At 43.7% G+C, this 17,946-nt stretch overlaps 1 protein-coding gene across 2 annotated transcripts in view; it reads right to left on the reverse strand.

The window, feature by feature from the left end:
- Positions 1-1,352: 1,352 nt before the first annotated feature.
- Positions 1,353-17,946, reverse strand: part of MELK (maternal embryonic leucine zipper kinase) — a 39,593-nt gene continuing 22,999 nt past the window's right edge. The window contains exons 13-18 of one of the 2 annotated variants that reach the window (XM_084628554.1): positions 17,060-17,200; positions 15,954-16,182; positions 11,487-11,586; positions 10,833-11,001; positions 3,080-3,183; positions 1,354-1,754 (exon numbers count right to left, since the gene is read on the reverse strand). In XM_084628554.1, the coding sequence (XP_084484680.1) occupies positions 1,577-1,754; positions 3,080-3,183; positions 10,833-11,001; positions 11,487-11,586; positions 15,954-16,182; positions 17,060-17,200 (921 nt within the window). In that variant the 3' untranslated portion in view covers positions 1,354-1,576. Of the gene's footprint in view, positions 1,755-3,079; positions 3,184-10,832; positions 11,002-11,486; positions 11,587-15,953; positions 16,183-17,059; positions 17,201-17,946 lie in introns of both variants that reach the window. The other variant, XM_084628555.1, reaches the window with a different exon arrangement.

Here is a 17,946-nt window from a genome sequence, read left to right on the forward strand (position 1 = left end):
AGCATGTCTGCAACCCCACTCCCTGGGACTGTGGCTCCAGGAAAGGGGTGTGGGGGAGAAGGGTCATGGCAACCCCCTCAGTGTTCCTCTGCACCCCCCAGGGGGCACACCCCAGTTTGGGGAGCGGTCATAGAAAAATCTTGTCTGTAGGAGTGTTCTAGATTTTTGACACAGCTCTATGGAAACTATATCTTGGTCTTGCATCCACCAGGAACACCTAGTAACTTATAATATTCTCCCTCTGCCAGGTCTGATTGGCTCAAAGTCAGGCTGCAGCTGTGTAAGATATGCAGGGCTATGTAAAGGGAAGCCCAGGAAGAGTTACTTAAAATGCTTAGTTACTATCACTTTTTTGTATTTTACAAAACATTTTAGCAGCGTTCTTTGCACTGCTCTGTGTGCATTTGCAAAAACATAATCCCAACAAATCCATTCTTCCTTTCCACTGCTCTTTGGATTTAAATTAGTGTCGACTTGTATCACCATGATTCTATGTGGTATTTTACAGGGAAGCACAGAATCAGTTCACCCTTTAGTAATGATTAACACAACACACTGTAAAGGCAACATCTGCCTGAAGAGCTCTGGGTAAGCTCAAAAGCTTGTCTCTCACCCACAGAAGTTGACCCAATAAAAAGGTATTGCCTCACCCACCTTGTCTGTAATAGCGCAACTCTGCCACCTTATAACTATTGAGCCACAACAGCTACCAAAAACTTTAGCCTCCTGTAGGTTTGCTTAACCAGCTGTGCATGTTTGAATAGTAATAGTATCCATAGACCAAGACTCCAGCCATGTCCCCAATGTCAGTTTGAATTGCTTAGTTACTGCCTCTGCACCCACTGGTCTGAAATACCTCTAGATCAGCTTGGATGGAGAAGTTACTGGAATCCCCGAGGTAGCTCGAAGCTTCAAAGTGCTATCACTCCAGGATCAGAAAGCATGCACACAGTTGTTAGCCATTACTAAGGCCTAGTAATGAATTACCATATAATAAAATTTTATGAGTTTAATACTTTAAATCCTAGCATTGTTGGCTTAACATATTTATTGAAGTCAATCCTATTTTGTTCAATATATGAGCATATAGTTTAAACGGTAACCACAGCTGTGACTTAGTTAACGATCTCAATAAATCCTACTTAGGCAGGAAAAGAATTATGCAAACGAATCATCATCATCTGTTTTCTGCCCAACATGTACTTTAAGACAAGACATTGTAAAGATTATTTTTGGTATTAGAAAATTAACAACTCTTATTTGGACCTTAATTTTATACCCAAGAGAGGAGCCCATCTTAATATATTTATAAAATGTTTATTATTTCAGAAAGAAATTACATTTGCAGAATACAAATAGTTGAAAGTTCATACCCATACGAGACAGGGACATCTAGAGACAGTTGATATACAAAGACACATGATTAAGAGACAAGGACAGATAAGTTGGTCACATTTATTTACAAATTAATGTATTTAAAAACAGATCTGTTCTTCGAACAATTTTTAGATGATTAAAAAAATTAGTGTGAAGCAGTGTAAAACCACCCTTACTTAGGATATGAATCCTCCATCAGTTACACTTTGCAGCTAGATAGGATATCTTCCACTAGTCTCTTGTAGACCCACGCATCGCCTTTAAGCCGTTGCCTCCTGATACCCACTACTTCAGATTTACTAAGCTGGCACACTTCTAGCTCAAATTGCATTGTCACTTTGCCAAAATCTGACTGGGTTTGACATTTCAGGGTATAGCTGCATAGACAAGGCAAGGAGAAATAGAATAGTCATTGAGTTGTTTTAATACTCATCAGAAGGTTAGCAACATGAAAGCTTAAGTGGGTACAATTAATACTTCCCACACAAAGTAGCGCATTGAGATTCAGCAGTGTGGGCAAACAGCTCAAAACAAGGTTAGGTGAAATGAAAGCTAGTTCCCTTTTGTAAGAGGATACCTTGTCTGCAAATGCTAATGTGGAGCACAAGGGCTCCTAGCCACAAGAACTGCTGCCTGCCTCTCCTGGGAATTGAGATCTATGGTGAAGAATAGAAAGCGTGGGGATGATTTTATATTTTTCCTCTAGTCAGACTATCTTCTGCAGATATGACAACAACATCCCTCTTGTGAGGCTGCTCCAGCCTCCTGCATTAGGCTCAGACTGCAGCCATCTTCCAGATGAAGAGAAATTGAGCCATCCTGCTCTCTGCAGATGCAGCACTGCACAGGGCCAACTACAGATCATCTATTGCCAGTTGGAGGAGTGAAAGACCAAGCTCTGATCTTTGAATCACCAGGCCACAGAAGTTTGTCACTTTAATGCAGCTAAATGCATCTTCCTGGAACATGAAGTTGGACACTTATACGAGGAGGCGGATCTTTTTAAATGCCTTCCCTTCAAGAAGGGAAGAGCATTTTATAAACAAAACCTAGCATTACCTGAGTTATGATCCCCATTTTACAACCCTAGGAAATTTCAGTATAGACACATACAGTCTTTTGACCAGTGTCAGTTAGCAGCAGAACCAGGAATAGAGCACTCCCTAGCCACCAGACCCTGCAAGTTAAAGCACATCTATTCAATGGCTTGCATTGTACGGACAGGTAGTAAGGCTCACATTGTGTCAGCTAGGATTTATAGTATTTTAAGTGGTATTATATGGAGGTCACAGTGATTTCCATCATGATAGCACTAAACTGCCTTATCTCAGCAAACAGCACAGTATCAGAATGAGTCTTTGCTGTCAATGAAATCACAAGAGATAGGATTAGCTCAGTTTGCTCAGCTTTTCAAGCAAGTTGCTACAACATGCATGACAGATCAGCACAGGATATTAACATCCATATGTGAGAGTTAAGGAACTTTACAGGTACATTTGTTTAGCATCAGATACATCCATGTAGTAAATATTGTGTCTCTCATGTGGTCTAATAGGAGGTACAATATTTAACAAGAGGCAGTGTGAGGGGGCTGAGAGAGAGGGGGGAGAATGAAGCTGAATGCTTTGCTTTAGCAAAACCAGAGAACTAGCTACTTGGGCAAAGACCAGCTGGAATTAGTTTTGCCTGACACTTTACTTACCCCTTCTGTACATAGTCAACATGTTTCTTTGGGAGGATGGTAATTATGTCATTCAATAGCTGGTCTGGATTCAGTAGTTTAGTTGTGGTCACATTGTAATGAGCCTGAAAAAAAAAAAAATGTAATAAGCTCAGTCAGAAAGACAAACTTGTTTTTAATATTTACACCAAACACCAGAGGTTCTGTGGCAATGGATGTCTTAAGAGGTTACTCATCTTATGCAGTAACTGGTGTCTGCCTAAGGACGCACCACAGGCCTCAAGACCTTGATTAGAGGTGGTTTTCCTGTTAGCAGCACACATTTGGCCTGTGCATGTGCTCTATAACAGTGGTTTAAAAAAAAAAAAAAAAAAAATTAGTGACCCAGTTGAAGAAAACTGTTGATGCCAGTGACCGAACAGAGCTGGGGATGAAGGATTTGGGGTCCAGGAAGGGACTTTGGGGGCTCAGGCTTACTTTGGGCAGCTCCTGGTCGACGATGAGGCAGGGGCACTGTGGACCACGCTGCGCCCTGGGAGCGACCAGCAGCAGGTCCAGCTCCTAGGTGGCAATGCGCAAGCAGCTGCCCAAGGCTCTCACCTGCAGGCACTGCTCCCCCTTTCCCCCAGCTCCCATTGACTGGTTCCTGGCTAAAGGGAGTGTAGAGACAGTGCTTGGGGTTGGGGCAGCGCATGGAGCCCCGTGGCCTCCCTGCCTAGGAGCCGGACCTGCTGCCACTTCGGCGGCGCAGCATGGTGTCAGAACAGGTAGGACTAGCCTGCCTCAGCTGGGCAGCACTGCTGATGGGACTTAAATGCCTGGTCGATAGTGCTGACCAGAGCCGCTGCGACCCAGTGTCAGGTCGCGACCCACAGTTTGAAAACCATTGCTCTACACAACCACGTGCTGCACCCCCAGAGTACATAGGGCTGCATGGGCAAACTGCCCTCAGTTCTTTCTGAGCATCCAACCACCACCAGTCCAAAGCAGGAGGGAGGGAGGGCGGGCAGGTAGTGGAGCACCCAAAGGTGACCATATGCCCCAAATTGTAAGGGTACCAAGTCGTGCTCCTTATCCTAGTTGCGCTCAGTGATGTGTGTTGTCCGATATTGTTGGAGCTGGTCAAACCAAACATTTCATTGATCCCTCCTCACCGGCCTAGGGAGTTCTTCACCTCAAGGGGAACTGTGACCTCTTTGTCCAAGCTGTCTCTGGCTGAGGAACAGATTCTTCTGACCAACCCTGAAAGCAGTGGAGGCAGAGTCCTACAAGCTCAGTCACAAAGGTGCAAGCTGCCATAGGACTTGGAGCTGCTAACAGTTCCTTACTGTAGTACAGGGCTTCCTTAACTGTCCCAACCAGATTTGGCAACAGTTATGAATCTGTCTGTGGGAAGGCAGGCCCTGGCTGCCAACAAATCCAAATATACCCTTATGAATTGTATTCTCTCTATAGGGGCTAATAATGATTTCTTAACATTCAGCTGGAGACCAAATTCCTGGAAGAGAAAGGCCAAAGGTAAGTACTCCGAATGTAAAATGGCTCAGGCCCATGGGAATATGTAGGTATCCATATAGAAATACAGGCAAAGTAGGCATACTGTAGGTCAAGGGCTGACAGCCAAGCTCCTGCCTCTAGAGAAGGGAAGATGGCTGCCAGAGTTACCATCCTGAATTTGAGACTTTAATCTTTGATTAGTCATAGAAGATCAAATTTGTGATTTCCACCCTCTGTCCTTCTTTGACATGAGAAAAAACACTTTGGGTAAAACCCTTTTCCCCCTGTGAGGGATGGGGCCATTTCTATTGCTCCTAAATAAAAAGGAGGGAGTGAACTTCTTGACTCAGTATAGTCTCATGAGAGGGGTCCCTGAAGAGGGATGAGGAAGGGGGAGAACATGCAGAGGATTGTGTAGTCTGATGCTAACCTCCATGACCCCTTTGTCTGTAATACATTACCAGGTCCAGTGGAAATGGGGCCCAGAAATGGGGAAGGTGGGCAAAAGGCTGTAGCTTGCAAACTGAGGGAGGAGTCAAGCCCTCGGCCAACCCATCAAAGTTGTTTCAGTGATAACTGGGTACTTGCTGAAAGAGGTTGAACAGCTCTTTTGCTGTGGAATTGGTCTTTCTAGCAGGTTTGGTGGTTCTGTGAAAGCCAGAGAAATGACCCAGGTGCAATCTCTAGGTAGTTTGAGACCCACTAAATCTTCTTTTGTTTGTAGGGGTATATACCCCCCACCCCAGACCTCAGTGTGGTCCTGGAGTCCTTCAGCATGTGTGGGACTCATCCCTAGTCTCCAGGAGGAGCTTCTGACCATCAAATAGGAGGTCCTCAGCCGTACTCTGAACCTCTCTAGGGAACCAGGACAACTGGAGCCACAGTGCCCTGCATATGACAATAGCTGTGGAGATGGATCTTGCGGCAGCATCCAAGGATGCTTGGAGAGAGATTCTGACCCTCCTTAATGATGGCTTGGAAGTGTTCTCTAAGCTCCTGTGGACGGTGTTCAGTAGAGGTTGCAAACTTGTTGTAATTCATGAAGTCATACTTGGCCACGATCACGTGATAGTTTGTGATCTGAAATTGGAAGTTCACAAATGAGTACACCTTTCATCCAAAAAGGGGTAACCTCTTCTGGTCCTTATGATAAAGGACAGGCTTGGAGTAATGCTGTTTACCCTGCTTGTTTACAGCATCCAACACCAGGGAATTAGGTGAGGGTTGGAAACTAATTTTGAGTCCCTTCGGGGAACGTACTTCTTATCAGGTCACTTATTAGTTGGTGGGATGGTTACAGGAGTTTGCGTCAGTCTTTGCTAGATCCAAAAATACTTCATTAATGGGTAATGCAGTCCAGATAGATGTGCTGCAGTTAGCAACAGCCAGGAGCTTGTGTTGAGAGTCATCCTCCAGATACCTCTTGAGAAGGTTAGCTAGCCACCCTCTTGACAAGGTCCTGGAACTGACCAATTATTGGCCATTGATGGTAGAAGCATAACTGCATTGTCTGGAGAAGACAAAATAGGGGTTTGAGGAGTAGCCTTTGTCTGGGATTGGTCCTGCTTTGAGCAGGGAGTTGGACTAGATGACCTCCTGAGGTCCCTTCCAACACTGAAGTTCTATGATTCTGCCTGCCCTACCGTCCTGTTCTTCAAAGGTCTCCTTGTGTTGAGGTTTTGGTTAAGGTGACCGTCACCCTAGTCTCCCAGTGCAATGGAGCAGGTGTCCAGCAAACTGCTGCTACACCACCATCCAAAGATCCCATTATGGACATTGGGGAGGCCCATACAGGAGAGGACCCAGGACCAATCCCACCATCCCTGAGGTGGATGAGAGTCCTTGTCAAAGTATGTGTTTCTATAATGGAGAGGGGAATCCTGCACTGACTAGGAGACTGATTGTTTCCTTCATCCTCCTTTATGACCTCTCCCAAAACAGAAAGGGCAGAGAACCCTGCAGCACTGGGAAGCCATGGCAATCCTGAGACCCTGGTCTCTGTACAGAGTTGTCTGGTACTCAGGCTCAAACACTGACAAGTCCCTGAAGTCGCAAAATTCCTGAGGTACTCTTGGTACCGACAGCAGTTGAAGTGGATGGTATCATTGGTCTGGAGCATGCAGACACCAGCAGCAAAGGTCTGGTGCTTCAATTTTGTTGGTACCAACAGAGCTCAGTGGAAAGACACTACTGGTAAGACTGATGCAGATGGAGCTGATCTAGAGAAGTGCACATCCTGGACCTTCCTAGTCCTGTAGGCTATACCAGGTACCTGCTGGAGCCAGGCTTCTCTGAAGTACTCCAGGATCTCCCTGCTCCGCTGGTACCAGAGGAAGAGTCTTGCCTGCATGGTATAGTGTGGAGATGTCAACATCTCTGACACAGTAGACTTAGTAAAAGATCAGAATCTCTTCCACCACAAGGAGCCAGCTGCCAAGACTGAGCTCCTCTTTGGAGCCAGAGATCTTCCCCTTCTTAAGGGAGACTTTAGCAGACATCAAAGGGGCACTGGATCTGTCTGGAGACAGATGTACAGTGGGTCTAGATTTGAGAGCCAGGCGAAAACTTACATTTCTGTGAGATACGGGATTCTTGCAAGCAATGGATACACTTCAAGTGGCCATTGCTGATTGGGATAGCCTCCCAACAAGAGGCACTGTTTGAAACCTGGTGAGCCAGGCATGCCCAGCCATTTTGAATAAGCTTCCCAGAAAAGAGTGAGGAAATGTGGGGGTAGGGGGGGGAACCACACACAAACCTCTCACAATAGAATTAGTTAGATGGTAACAATGAAAACTAATAGAAATACCAACTAACCACCACCACCAAAACACACTGAGGCACACTCAAGGCAGACATGCTAGTGCTCTGGTTCAGGCTGAGGCGATAGAGAAGGAACTGAGGGCAGTTTGCCCAGGCAGCCTTACGTACCCCTGGTGTGTGGCATAAGTAGCAGAGCACATGCGCAGGCTGAACAGACACTACCAATGGAAAATTTTGATTAGGGGCTTGGGATGTGCATGTGCACCTGAAGTGGAGCACCCATAGGGACACTACTTGAAGTAATCAAACTAAGCAACAGCAACAAGGAATGCTTTGTTCCAACAGTGTCTCAAGGTCAGACATTGTTACAAGACGGACAGAAGCTTCAGCGTTGAGGAAAATCAACTCTCCCTGTTATCAGGGAGAAAGGGCGAGATCTTCATCCCTGCTCTGGCCCTTTTACACTGGATCAAAAGGCCCAGAGTGTCACAGAGCGGCCCAAAAAAACCATGTATATGGCAGGGGAGGATTCCCTGGTATAGGCACCATGGAGGACAGCCCTAAGGTTGTCTTAAGAAGACTTCGTTGCAAGTCCTGGTGTAGGTGGCCTGTCAAGGGAATGGCCACAACTTGCAGCGCTGCAGGGATTTGGAGCAGTGCTGTAGCCCATAGGACAACCTGTGAAACTGCTATAACTTAGACAACACTTGGGATCCAAGTTACCTTGGCGGGGGTGGGACTCTTCAATCCTGGAACAACCCAAGAATGGGAAGGGAGGGGGTGGGAAAAAGAAGTGGCTTAAAGCCACCATAGGACCCTTCCCCTGGGCTGCAAGTTGTGTACCATGCCTCTAAGCAGCATAGTACAGAAACCCACCCTTGGAGTATTGGAGCCATTTTAGCTTACATATTTTACCACTGTACATAAGGGACTTGGATATCGTGTCTATATATAGACACGATATCCCTTTTCAAAAGGCTCCTATAGCCACACGTTAGGCATAGAAGCTGGGTACACTGTATGCAGTATTGTTCCTCCCAACTGTAAGGTGGCTGTACAAGCACTTTGTCTATGTCCTAAAAGATTACTTTTAGATTTCCAAGAAGCAACTGGAAGTGAGTCTGAAATGGGAGGCCTAGAGATGAAATCTAATAGAAGCCAACTCACTGGCAGAGCTTCTCCACGAACTTTAAAATTGAGTATCTTGCATTGCTCTACTCCAAAGCATTCAAAGTTACACTAGCAGTTTTGCAGGTACCGCAGGCCTGAGAAACGGACTCCATGGCAGCAACATCTGGAGTACAGACTTGGCGCGCACTTGCCTGCTGGCACCCAAGTTTCTGTATTCCTAGTGCAGTCTGGACTCCTTATCAGATGGGTCGGCTCATAGCCCAGTATGTGCTGGACTTGTCAGAGGATGACTGACAATACTGCCAGTGCCATTTGGCAAAAGCTTTCTGGACTGGAATGTGGTGACAGCACTGCATTAACCCAGTTCCACCATCCTTAGCGCTCAGCTTTCTTGACAATAACCAGCTTTTACAGTTAGCAGGTGGGCAACAAAAAGTGATTAAGGCTCTAGAACAGCTTCCATAGGAGGAGAGATTAAAAAGACGGACTGTTCAGCTTGGCAAAGATGACTAATGGGATATAATCGAAGTCTATAAAATAAATAAATAGTGACTGGCATTGAGAGTGATATATACTCCTTCACATAACCCAAGAACCAGGGTCACCTAATGAAATTCATAAGCATCAGGTTTAACGAACATAAGGAAGTACTTTTCTACAGGTTGACTGGGCGTTGCGTGAAGCTCTGCCAGGGGATGTCGTGAAGGCCAAAACTATAACCAGATTCTTAGCTAAGTTCATTGAGGATAGGTTCATTGATGGCAATTAGCCAAGATGGTCAGGGATGCAACCCCATGCTCTGGGTGTCCCAGCATCTGGTAATCAGAGGTTTAGAAGTGGATGATAGGGAATTGATCACTCGATTTGCCTGTTTTGTTCACTCTGTCTGAAGCACCTGGCATTGGCTACTGTCGGAAGACAGGACACTGGGCTAGATGGACCTTTGGTCTGACCCAGGATAGCTGTTCCTGACAATAACTAGCTTTTAGTCAGCAGGTGCCTCAAGAAGTAATTAGCCAGCTAAAGACATACATCACTTATTTGAATAGACTTGTTTTAGGCCTCAAAAAAGCCTCACCACTTCCAGAGTTATGAATCAAGACAGTTTTTCCTCCATGCTCTATTTATATGAAATTTCCGGTGTATTATAAGCTGCAGAATTTTCTGATGCACCAGCAGCAGCACCATCACTCTTTAAATAGGTTTTGTACAAGTCACTGTTTAATACACGCACACGTCCATTACCACGCCACTGACGTTTATTGGCATTATGGTAGTTTGGTGGAATTCAGCCGCATTGGTCTTTTAGTTTACCTTTAACATAGGTGATACTATATTAGTGCTTTAATGGTAGCGTATACTGAAAGCCCTATAATACAAAAGATGGATAAGCTCTCCTGGAGAGAGAGTATTAAGCACGTATATGCCCAAATACCTCTGGGTCTTAAGAGCCCAAGAGGCATCCCAACAGCATTTGAGATTTATAGTTTAACATTTCTCTAATCTCTTCAACCTCACCTTAGGTTTCCTGCTTGGAAACCAGTAAGAACCAGAGAGGCTGCCAATATCAAGAGTCTGAGTGGACTGAAAATCAGACAAGCAACTGAGTACGTTGGCAGCAAGCCCCTCATTTGGGCTCACAGGCAATACCTAAACAGTCCAACACCTAATGAACTTTTGATACATTAGTTGGGGATAAGATTTAAGATGTACACTTCCCAGGACATTTGATTTCTATAATGCCCTAGAGCACTAGAAACCCTTTTGTAACCTAGGGACAGTCAGTTCATTAAGTCCAAATTCTCTTGATTCCAAAGACTCTAGTCACTGTCATTGTTAACTTCCTCTATAAGCACTCAAGGTGACGATCTCCCCTTAAGGATTTAAATAGCGGAGACAGATCAGATTTCATTGAGCTGTCATAAGATACTTTCAGATAGGGCAACTCGTATCAAGGCTTTTATATCAAGATGCTGCATTTATACCAGCTTGGGGTTTTGGTTACCAGTGCTACCCTGACACTTTGCTGGCAAGAATGAATTTTGAGCAGGATCCAGAGGAGTCTGACTGCAGCTGCATTCCCTATAGGATGACAAGTATAGATCAGCTGGAAGGGAGGCAGACTGCAGTGATTTCCACAAAACTAACTGGCTGCAATAGTTGGTCAAACCTAGCCTGAGCCATGACTAGCAGAGGCCCTTGGCAATAAGTGGGGCTTCTGTAGATTTGGTGCAATACTGCAAAGGCACCTGTACTTTATTGTAGAGGCAGAATGGACACAGTTCAGACAACTGAAGTTCGAAACAGTGATGTGGAGACATCATTGACTTTCCCAATAAGAATCCATCTCCTTTAAATAAAGGAGATATCCTAGCAATCTTACCTTCAATTTCCTTGGGCCATCTCTTGTGGATCCTTTCCTTTTGCCTGGTGTTAGCATTGTGATCATTTTATCCAGGCCTCTTTCCAGACTTCCAAACATTTTGGCTCTTTTCTTCTTTTGGCCACTATCCACGTGAACTTGATTAAGATCCATGTCTACTGAGCGACACCTGACACATTAAGAGATTAAAAAAATATAGGCCTATTTTCTCAGTGCCTGAAAGTCAGTCATTTCAGATGCATCACTAAAGTATTACCAGACCCCAGCTCTGTATTTAGAAAGACAAGTGGAATACATTATAGCTAAACTGAGACTAAGAGGATGCTATGAGAATTACCATTCAATAGTCATTTGGGATTTAAATGGAATTGTGTATAGAAAACAGCTGCCCTCTGGGGCAGTGGAATAAGGGTGAATTTGTAATTATGGAAAACAGGAATATGTCCAAGACTACTGAGGTGTGTAATTTTAAACTCTTCTGCCTTTAATATTTTCCTACTATGTAGGAAAGGGGTTTAAGGAGGTTTTAAAAAAAAAAAAAAAACAAGACAATGAAAGAGTAGGTGCTGTTGTAACAAGCCTTCCTAGTCTATATGAGGATTAAGGTAGTCCAGTTTTAAAATCAGCAATAGGCATGAATAACTAGATACTTACCGTCTTTCCGGGCTAATGACTGCTGCAGCCATTTCACCTGTACTTGCTGGACTTGTGGGTTTCTTAATTGGGGTGTCTTTAACGCACTGACTTCTCTCAGCTGAAAAAGAGGACCAAAACCAAATTGGGTATGTTTTTTCGATCATGGAAATTCCTTGCTGCAGTCATTTTAAACCAACTCCCCCTTGTCCCCACCTTAACATCTCTGCAACATACAGAATACTATTACCAACAGGAGAGTGGGTTTGTGTGTGTGTGGGGGAGGGGGGGGGGAGGAGAGATACCTAGATTTCTGCTGGAAGTGGCCCAACTTTATTATCATACACATTGTAAGGAGAGTGATCACTTTAGATAAGCTATTACCAGCAGGAGAGTGGGGTGGGGGGAGAGAAAACCTTTTGTAGTGATAAACACCCATTTTTTCATGGTTTGTGTGTATAAAAAGATCTTCTGTACTTTCCACAGTATGCATCCGATGAAGTGAGCTGTAGCTCACGAAACCTTATGCTCAAATAAGTTGGTTAGTTTAAGGTGCCACAAGTACTCCTTTTCTTCTTGCGAATACAGACCAACACGGCTGTTACTCTGAAACCATACAGAATACCGTAACTGCTTTTAAATAAGAATCACAAGGTACTATTACTCTACTTATAAGAGGCTGAGGGAACTGGGATTGTTTAGTCTTCAGAAGAGAAGAATGAGGGGGGATTTGATAGCTGCTTACAACTACCTGAAAGGGGGTTCCAAAGAACATGGATCTAAACTGTTCTCAATGGTAGCTGATGACAGAACAAGGAGTAATGGTCTCAAATTGCAGTGGGGGAGGTTTAGGTTGGATATTAGGAAAAACTTTTTCACTAGGAGGGTGCTGAAACACTGGAATGCATTACCTAGGGAGGTGGTGGAATTTCCTTCCCTAGAAGTTTTTAAGGTCAGGCTTGACAAAGCCCTGGCTGGGATAATTTAGTTGGGGATTGGTCCTGCTTTGAGCAGGGGGTTGGACTAGATGACCTCCTGAGGTCCCTTCCAACCGATATTCTATTATATTTAAGATTCAGGCTGAGTGAGGCATTTCTCCAGGGCACTAAGAATTGCTCAGACTTGGGACAAGCAGTATAGTTAAGTTGTTAGAATATAGGATGAGGGTTTGATAAAACTAGCTTCTGGTCCCAACTCTGCCAGTGACTCAATGTATAGCCTTTGGCAAGTCACCTCCTCCATTTCCTCTCTGTAAAATGGGCATAGATATTTAAAGTACCCACTTCCTGAGGTTGAGGATTATGGTTTGTAGACACCAAGACCAGACATCAGTTACTTAGATCCCAGTTTGTACACTCTCCCCCAGAGTCCCTTCCCCTGCCTCAAGAGTGCTTTTGCATTCCTCCATGGGGTTTTGTATTCTAGGACTGCCATTTCTATCATTCAAGATTACAACTAATGTGCCTGGCATAGTCTAATCAGCATTTGTGGCAAGACAGCTATTTGTCTAGTTAAGTTTCCTGTTTGATACTTTTCACAGCCAGAGTGGGCAAATTCAAGTGCTTTCAGTACAGTGTTGTACTTCAATTTGGTTTTGAAATCCAAGCTGTTAAGATACAAGTAATGCTTCTGTTCCCTTATCCCCACCCCATTATAGATAAACCTAAATGTCAATATAGTGATGCCTTTAATCATAAGGAGACAGCCCTGCAAACTCAGCCTGGGAACCAAGGCTGAAGCCAGGTTTCTGTCCATCACACATTACTGCCAGTGATAAGTTATGCAGGCCAACTTTGACCCACCTGTGACCCCATGGAAGGCACTGGGTTGCAGAACAGTTGCCTCCTAAGATTTTGGTAAAAGTCTTATCAGGCAACAGTAGCCCAGCCAAGCCAACAGGAGCAAACATTTCTCTAAGAAAACAGGTATGCTAAAATACATGGTGATCTGCTGATTAAAGCAGTACATGTTGCCTCTCTTCAAAGGAGAGCTATGCTGTGTGTAGCTCCAAGTCCAATGCATTTGGGGGCAAGAAACATTTAAGTTCAGCTCAACCCAGTGATCCCCTTTGGTTGAATTGCATATCCCATTCCTTCAACAGGAGTATTACTAGATCATTTAAGAGTTGCACTCAGTCTACTCTTCCCATAGAGTTCTGCAGAGCACAAGTCCTGAAATGGAAATGCAGAGATGCATTCAAATAGTTCTTTAAAATTCCAGTAAATGAACAAGGGAATTAGAAATCAATTAAATAAACCCTATTTGAACGTTTGAAATACATTCAAGCTTGCTGTAGAAATGGAGTGAGATACACAGCAGAAATCAGGAGACCTTAATTTGGAAGTTTAGATCCCATGTGCAGATGAATGCAGGTCTGGTTTAGCAGGGAAGAGGAACTGCTACAACCCTGCCCAGGTTCCATTTTCTTTCAGGGATGAGGGACTGCATGGATTCTTACTTTCCTTTCCACTCTCAGTTTGGGGTCAAGGAGAGGAGAGCAAGTCCCTTCCTAGAGCCAACAGCTGATCCCTTTCCTTCCTTCCCTGTGGTGGTCCTGATCACCAGTATCCCTGCTGTGCCCAGCTGAGTGTCAGGCTGGGAAGAAGTGAGTGATTTCTACAGGGTTGCTACAGAGGTCCAAGTTTTGCAGTTGGGTGGGTACTCTGCCACTATTGCCGTGGAATTGTGGCAGATGCTGGACCCCTAGCACAGACACGAAGTACCAGTAAACTTTAACCAGAAAAAGCCTGAACAGCTTCCATCCAGAAACTGCATTATGGCCACCTCTTCAGATTTTGTTCTGAACAGGGAGGGGGAAAAAAAAAAAAAAAAAGAAAAATAGTTAAATTTTAATACTGCTGTTTAAAATCAAATTTGAATTTATGGCAAACTATGGTAAAGGCCTAACCTTGCCATAATAAAAATTGTTTAAATACATATATGGTGCATTAGTGAATCCTCAAACTTTAATCTGGTAAAGGCTACTTTGTTATGGTTTCCACAATTCTGTGTGTATGTATCTTTAACTTTGGAGGTCAAGCATAAATATGGCACAATGCCATGCACTGCCTTAAGTATCTATATCAGCTTCGGTCTTTATCATGGAGTGCTGGTATTTCCTTTTTTGAAATGGAAGTATTTTCAGTTTCTGAAGAAAAACTTGCCTTAATTACATTTTGGTTTCAGGTTAACAGAATCACCCTGGTTTTTTTCTAGGCCTTATGTCTGCCACTTATGTTTCCACAGAAAGTGTAGCCGAAAGTAAACCATATACAGATTAATTACTGTGCCTCACTCTTGCCTTTAGGGTACAATCAAGTCAGTATAAAATTAAGGTCTGAAATACTCTTAAATGAGGATGTTCTGCTTGAGCATTGAGTCAAGATCCTTTGTCAGCTGAAAATCCTTGAAAGCCTGTAGAAAGCTACAAGAGGATTCTGAATTGTATTCCCTTGCACAATATGGAGCAGCACATTCACCTGTTTTAAATACTTTGTTACACCTACTACAAAGGGAATCTCATGTCTGAGCTTTGCAAACAATTCGTATAGCATCAATGGGCAATAGTGCAAACATTTCTAGTAGGTTGAAGAGGAAGGCAGGATGGCTGTAAGATCTATAATTCATATGAATGTAATAGGAAACTGAAAGGGACATCCTGGGTGAGAGGCCAGTTCCCTGCTCACATGCAATCCCATCTTACAACTTGTTATAAAGCTACATCTTAATCCTGGTTAGGTTGTTTGTTCCCATTAGAACAATCTGTAGACTAGTTGGGGTGGAAAGCTTTGGGAAGATTGCTTTGAAGAAAGCCGTAGGAGTACAACTCCAGAAAGAACAGCGCTTTTAAGTTATTGACTTGTGTAGCGTAAGAAGTGTCTCCATTGCAATGTTTAGATTTCACATGCCGACATTGTGCTAGTGCATGAGAATCTGAAAGGGAGACTAAATCAGGGAAGAGAAAGGAAGCGGACGTATTTTTGTAACCCAAAGGAGTGATTTGAAGCCCAGGCAGAGGACTTATTGGAAATGCTCCTATCTCCATTCAAAACAGTTATCCTGAGGCAACAAAGAAGGGACGGGAGATTGCCTTTCACGCTCTTCTAGTATCTAAGTTGTAATGTGCCAGTCAGTTGTGACTATATACAGTGGAAACTCTTCAGCTAGTTGCTGTAAGTGTCCAAGTACATTCAAAAAGTATACACAATCCTGCAGCGACAAGAGGAGGAAGAGAAGAAGTGACATGTAGAGCAGCACATAGTAAGCTAACAGTAGCGCTAAGATGCATTGCCTCTGTGTAGTGTGGTGTAACCTCTTACAGCAAGAGGAGTGGGCTGGTGAATATTGTACAGTCTAGGATCACAAGATGGAATAAGCCACCCAGGAACTCTTGTAGGTATAAGTTTTAGCTAGAGTGGAACATTTTCCGCTATTCAAACCCTAAGCACCACACATACATAGCTAATGGAAGTCTAGAGTAAGACACACCTGTGGAGGGAAGTTCTTGATTTGGTGTGGTTTGCATCCTCTTCCCCTTCTGGCTCTTACTAAGAGGAGTCTTTGGTGCAGGAAGCACAAATGGCTCTTCATTCTTGATAGTAAATGCCAAGTCAGAATTCTCTTTGTTTTCACTGTTCTTTGATGCTGCTCTTCTTGCCACTGGAGTTGGAGGTGGTGTAAATTCTACACTATCCAATGGTGTCTGATGCTTTGAATGCTACAAGAAATTTGATTAGGTAAGGGAGAGTGATGGTGAATTAACTCTGGACAAAGTTAAAAATTTGCCAGTATACTGACCATACACAGTATATAGTACAAGGGTCAGGTCAATATAGCGACACATGCAGCCCAGTGCTCCAGACTTCTTCCTCTTTGCCCACACATCTAAGTCACTACTTATTCTCTCCTGAACAAAAAAATTAAACCCTTTCTACCCTGTGCCCTAATCCTCCTTAGTTCTTTCAGCTTCCCATCCTGGCCTCCCAATCCCAGATCACTTCTCTCCAACCCATCCACAAAGTAGTTAAGGGCATGTCTACACTAGAAACTTAAGTCTATTTATGTTAAGTCTACTTACAACCACTGCAGTGGTTCATGTCCACACCACTGACAGAAGGAGGATAGTGTGTGTTCTCATTCGGAGTACTTCCACTAACTTAAGAGGGACAGCATGGGGGGCTGAGAGCCTGGCTGCTTCCCCCCCTGCCCTGTCTCTGGGCACATCCTCATTGCCAGTAATGCCAGCCTCACCATCCCCTTTGTATCCTTCCCCACTTCTGTTTCTTCTTCTGCACTGCCCATACACATAAGGTGAGCATCAGGTCCCCTGCCTCTCCTCATTAAAGTAAATGAGGACCCACAAGCTAGGAAAAGGGGTTACAGTTTATGGTAATAGCCATCTGACAACCAAAAGGTTCTTGTCTCTGTCTTAATTTGTAAGATCTTCTGGCCAGGGACTCTCTTATGTAGCACTAAGCATTGATATTGATACTTAAACATAAATGCAGCGTGCATTTAAAAAAAAAAGTTAAAGATGCAGATTCCCTTTAATTAAGAGCAACTGTTTTAGGAAATCATTGTAATTCTTCAAGCACCTGCTTTGTTTTGGGCATATATAGAGCAAAGCCTGCAAATGGAGACTCCTTATAAAGCACATCTGAAAATTCCATGGATCCAAATGCACAGGGTATTTCCCTACAGTCTTCCACATCTTCATAAGTCAGGTTCTTTTTAGACTATTTAAAAAAAAAAAAGGAAAGATTCCAATGAGACATGAAGTGAAAACTTTCACCAGAAGAATGTCATTACTTTTAGAGTTAGTTTTAATAGTTACAGCTTTGCCCTTTAGAGTTTCTAGTTATGGGTAGTATCTCATGGGAAGTTCTCATTCAGGTCACTTGTCATCTGAAAATCATGTTTGGAGGGCTAAGTCTGCAATGAAAGTTTTAATAAGCAAAGCCAATGAAAGCACCAACGCACACAAGGAGCCTATGCATCAAGTGCAGAAAAATGCAAAACCTGCCATTGATTTCTACAATTAAGCTCCTTAGTTTGCTGCCACACTAGCTAACACTACAAAAGCGGTCCCATGAGGAGATGCAAAATATATACAAACCAAAAAGGAAATATAGTGAAGGAATATGGGAAACAGCTGGTTAAAGTCATATTACATATGATACCTTGGAACAAATAGTTATGGGAAGTCAACTATTTAAAGCTGAGTGCATCAGCAAAAACCTTCACTTTCTGGTGGAAATGAGAAGGTTTCAACGGATGTCAAATCATACAATTCTGTGTGCAGGCTCCTTCAAACTGCCAGAGGTAAGGAAGAGTTTGCTTCCACGTTTCTGTATGCTGCAGCCTTAGTTGCTGCCATTGTGTAGTAATGTCATGGCCCACATCTTTTAAAGAGAACCTGCATTTGTTTTCTCCAGGGGGCATTTCCTGCTATGCTACCTTCAGTTTAGCTAGTGGCATATGC

Source organism: Lepidochelys olivacea (genome assembly GCF_965140295.1).
Source record: "Lepidochelys olivacea isolate rLepOli2 genome assembly, chromosome: 5".
Lineage (NCBI taxonomy): Eukaryota > Metazoa > Chordata > Testudines > Cheloniidae > Lepidochelys > Lepidochelys olivacea.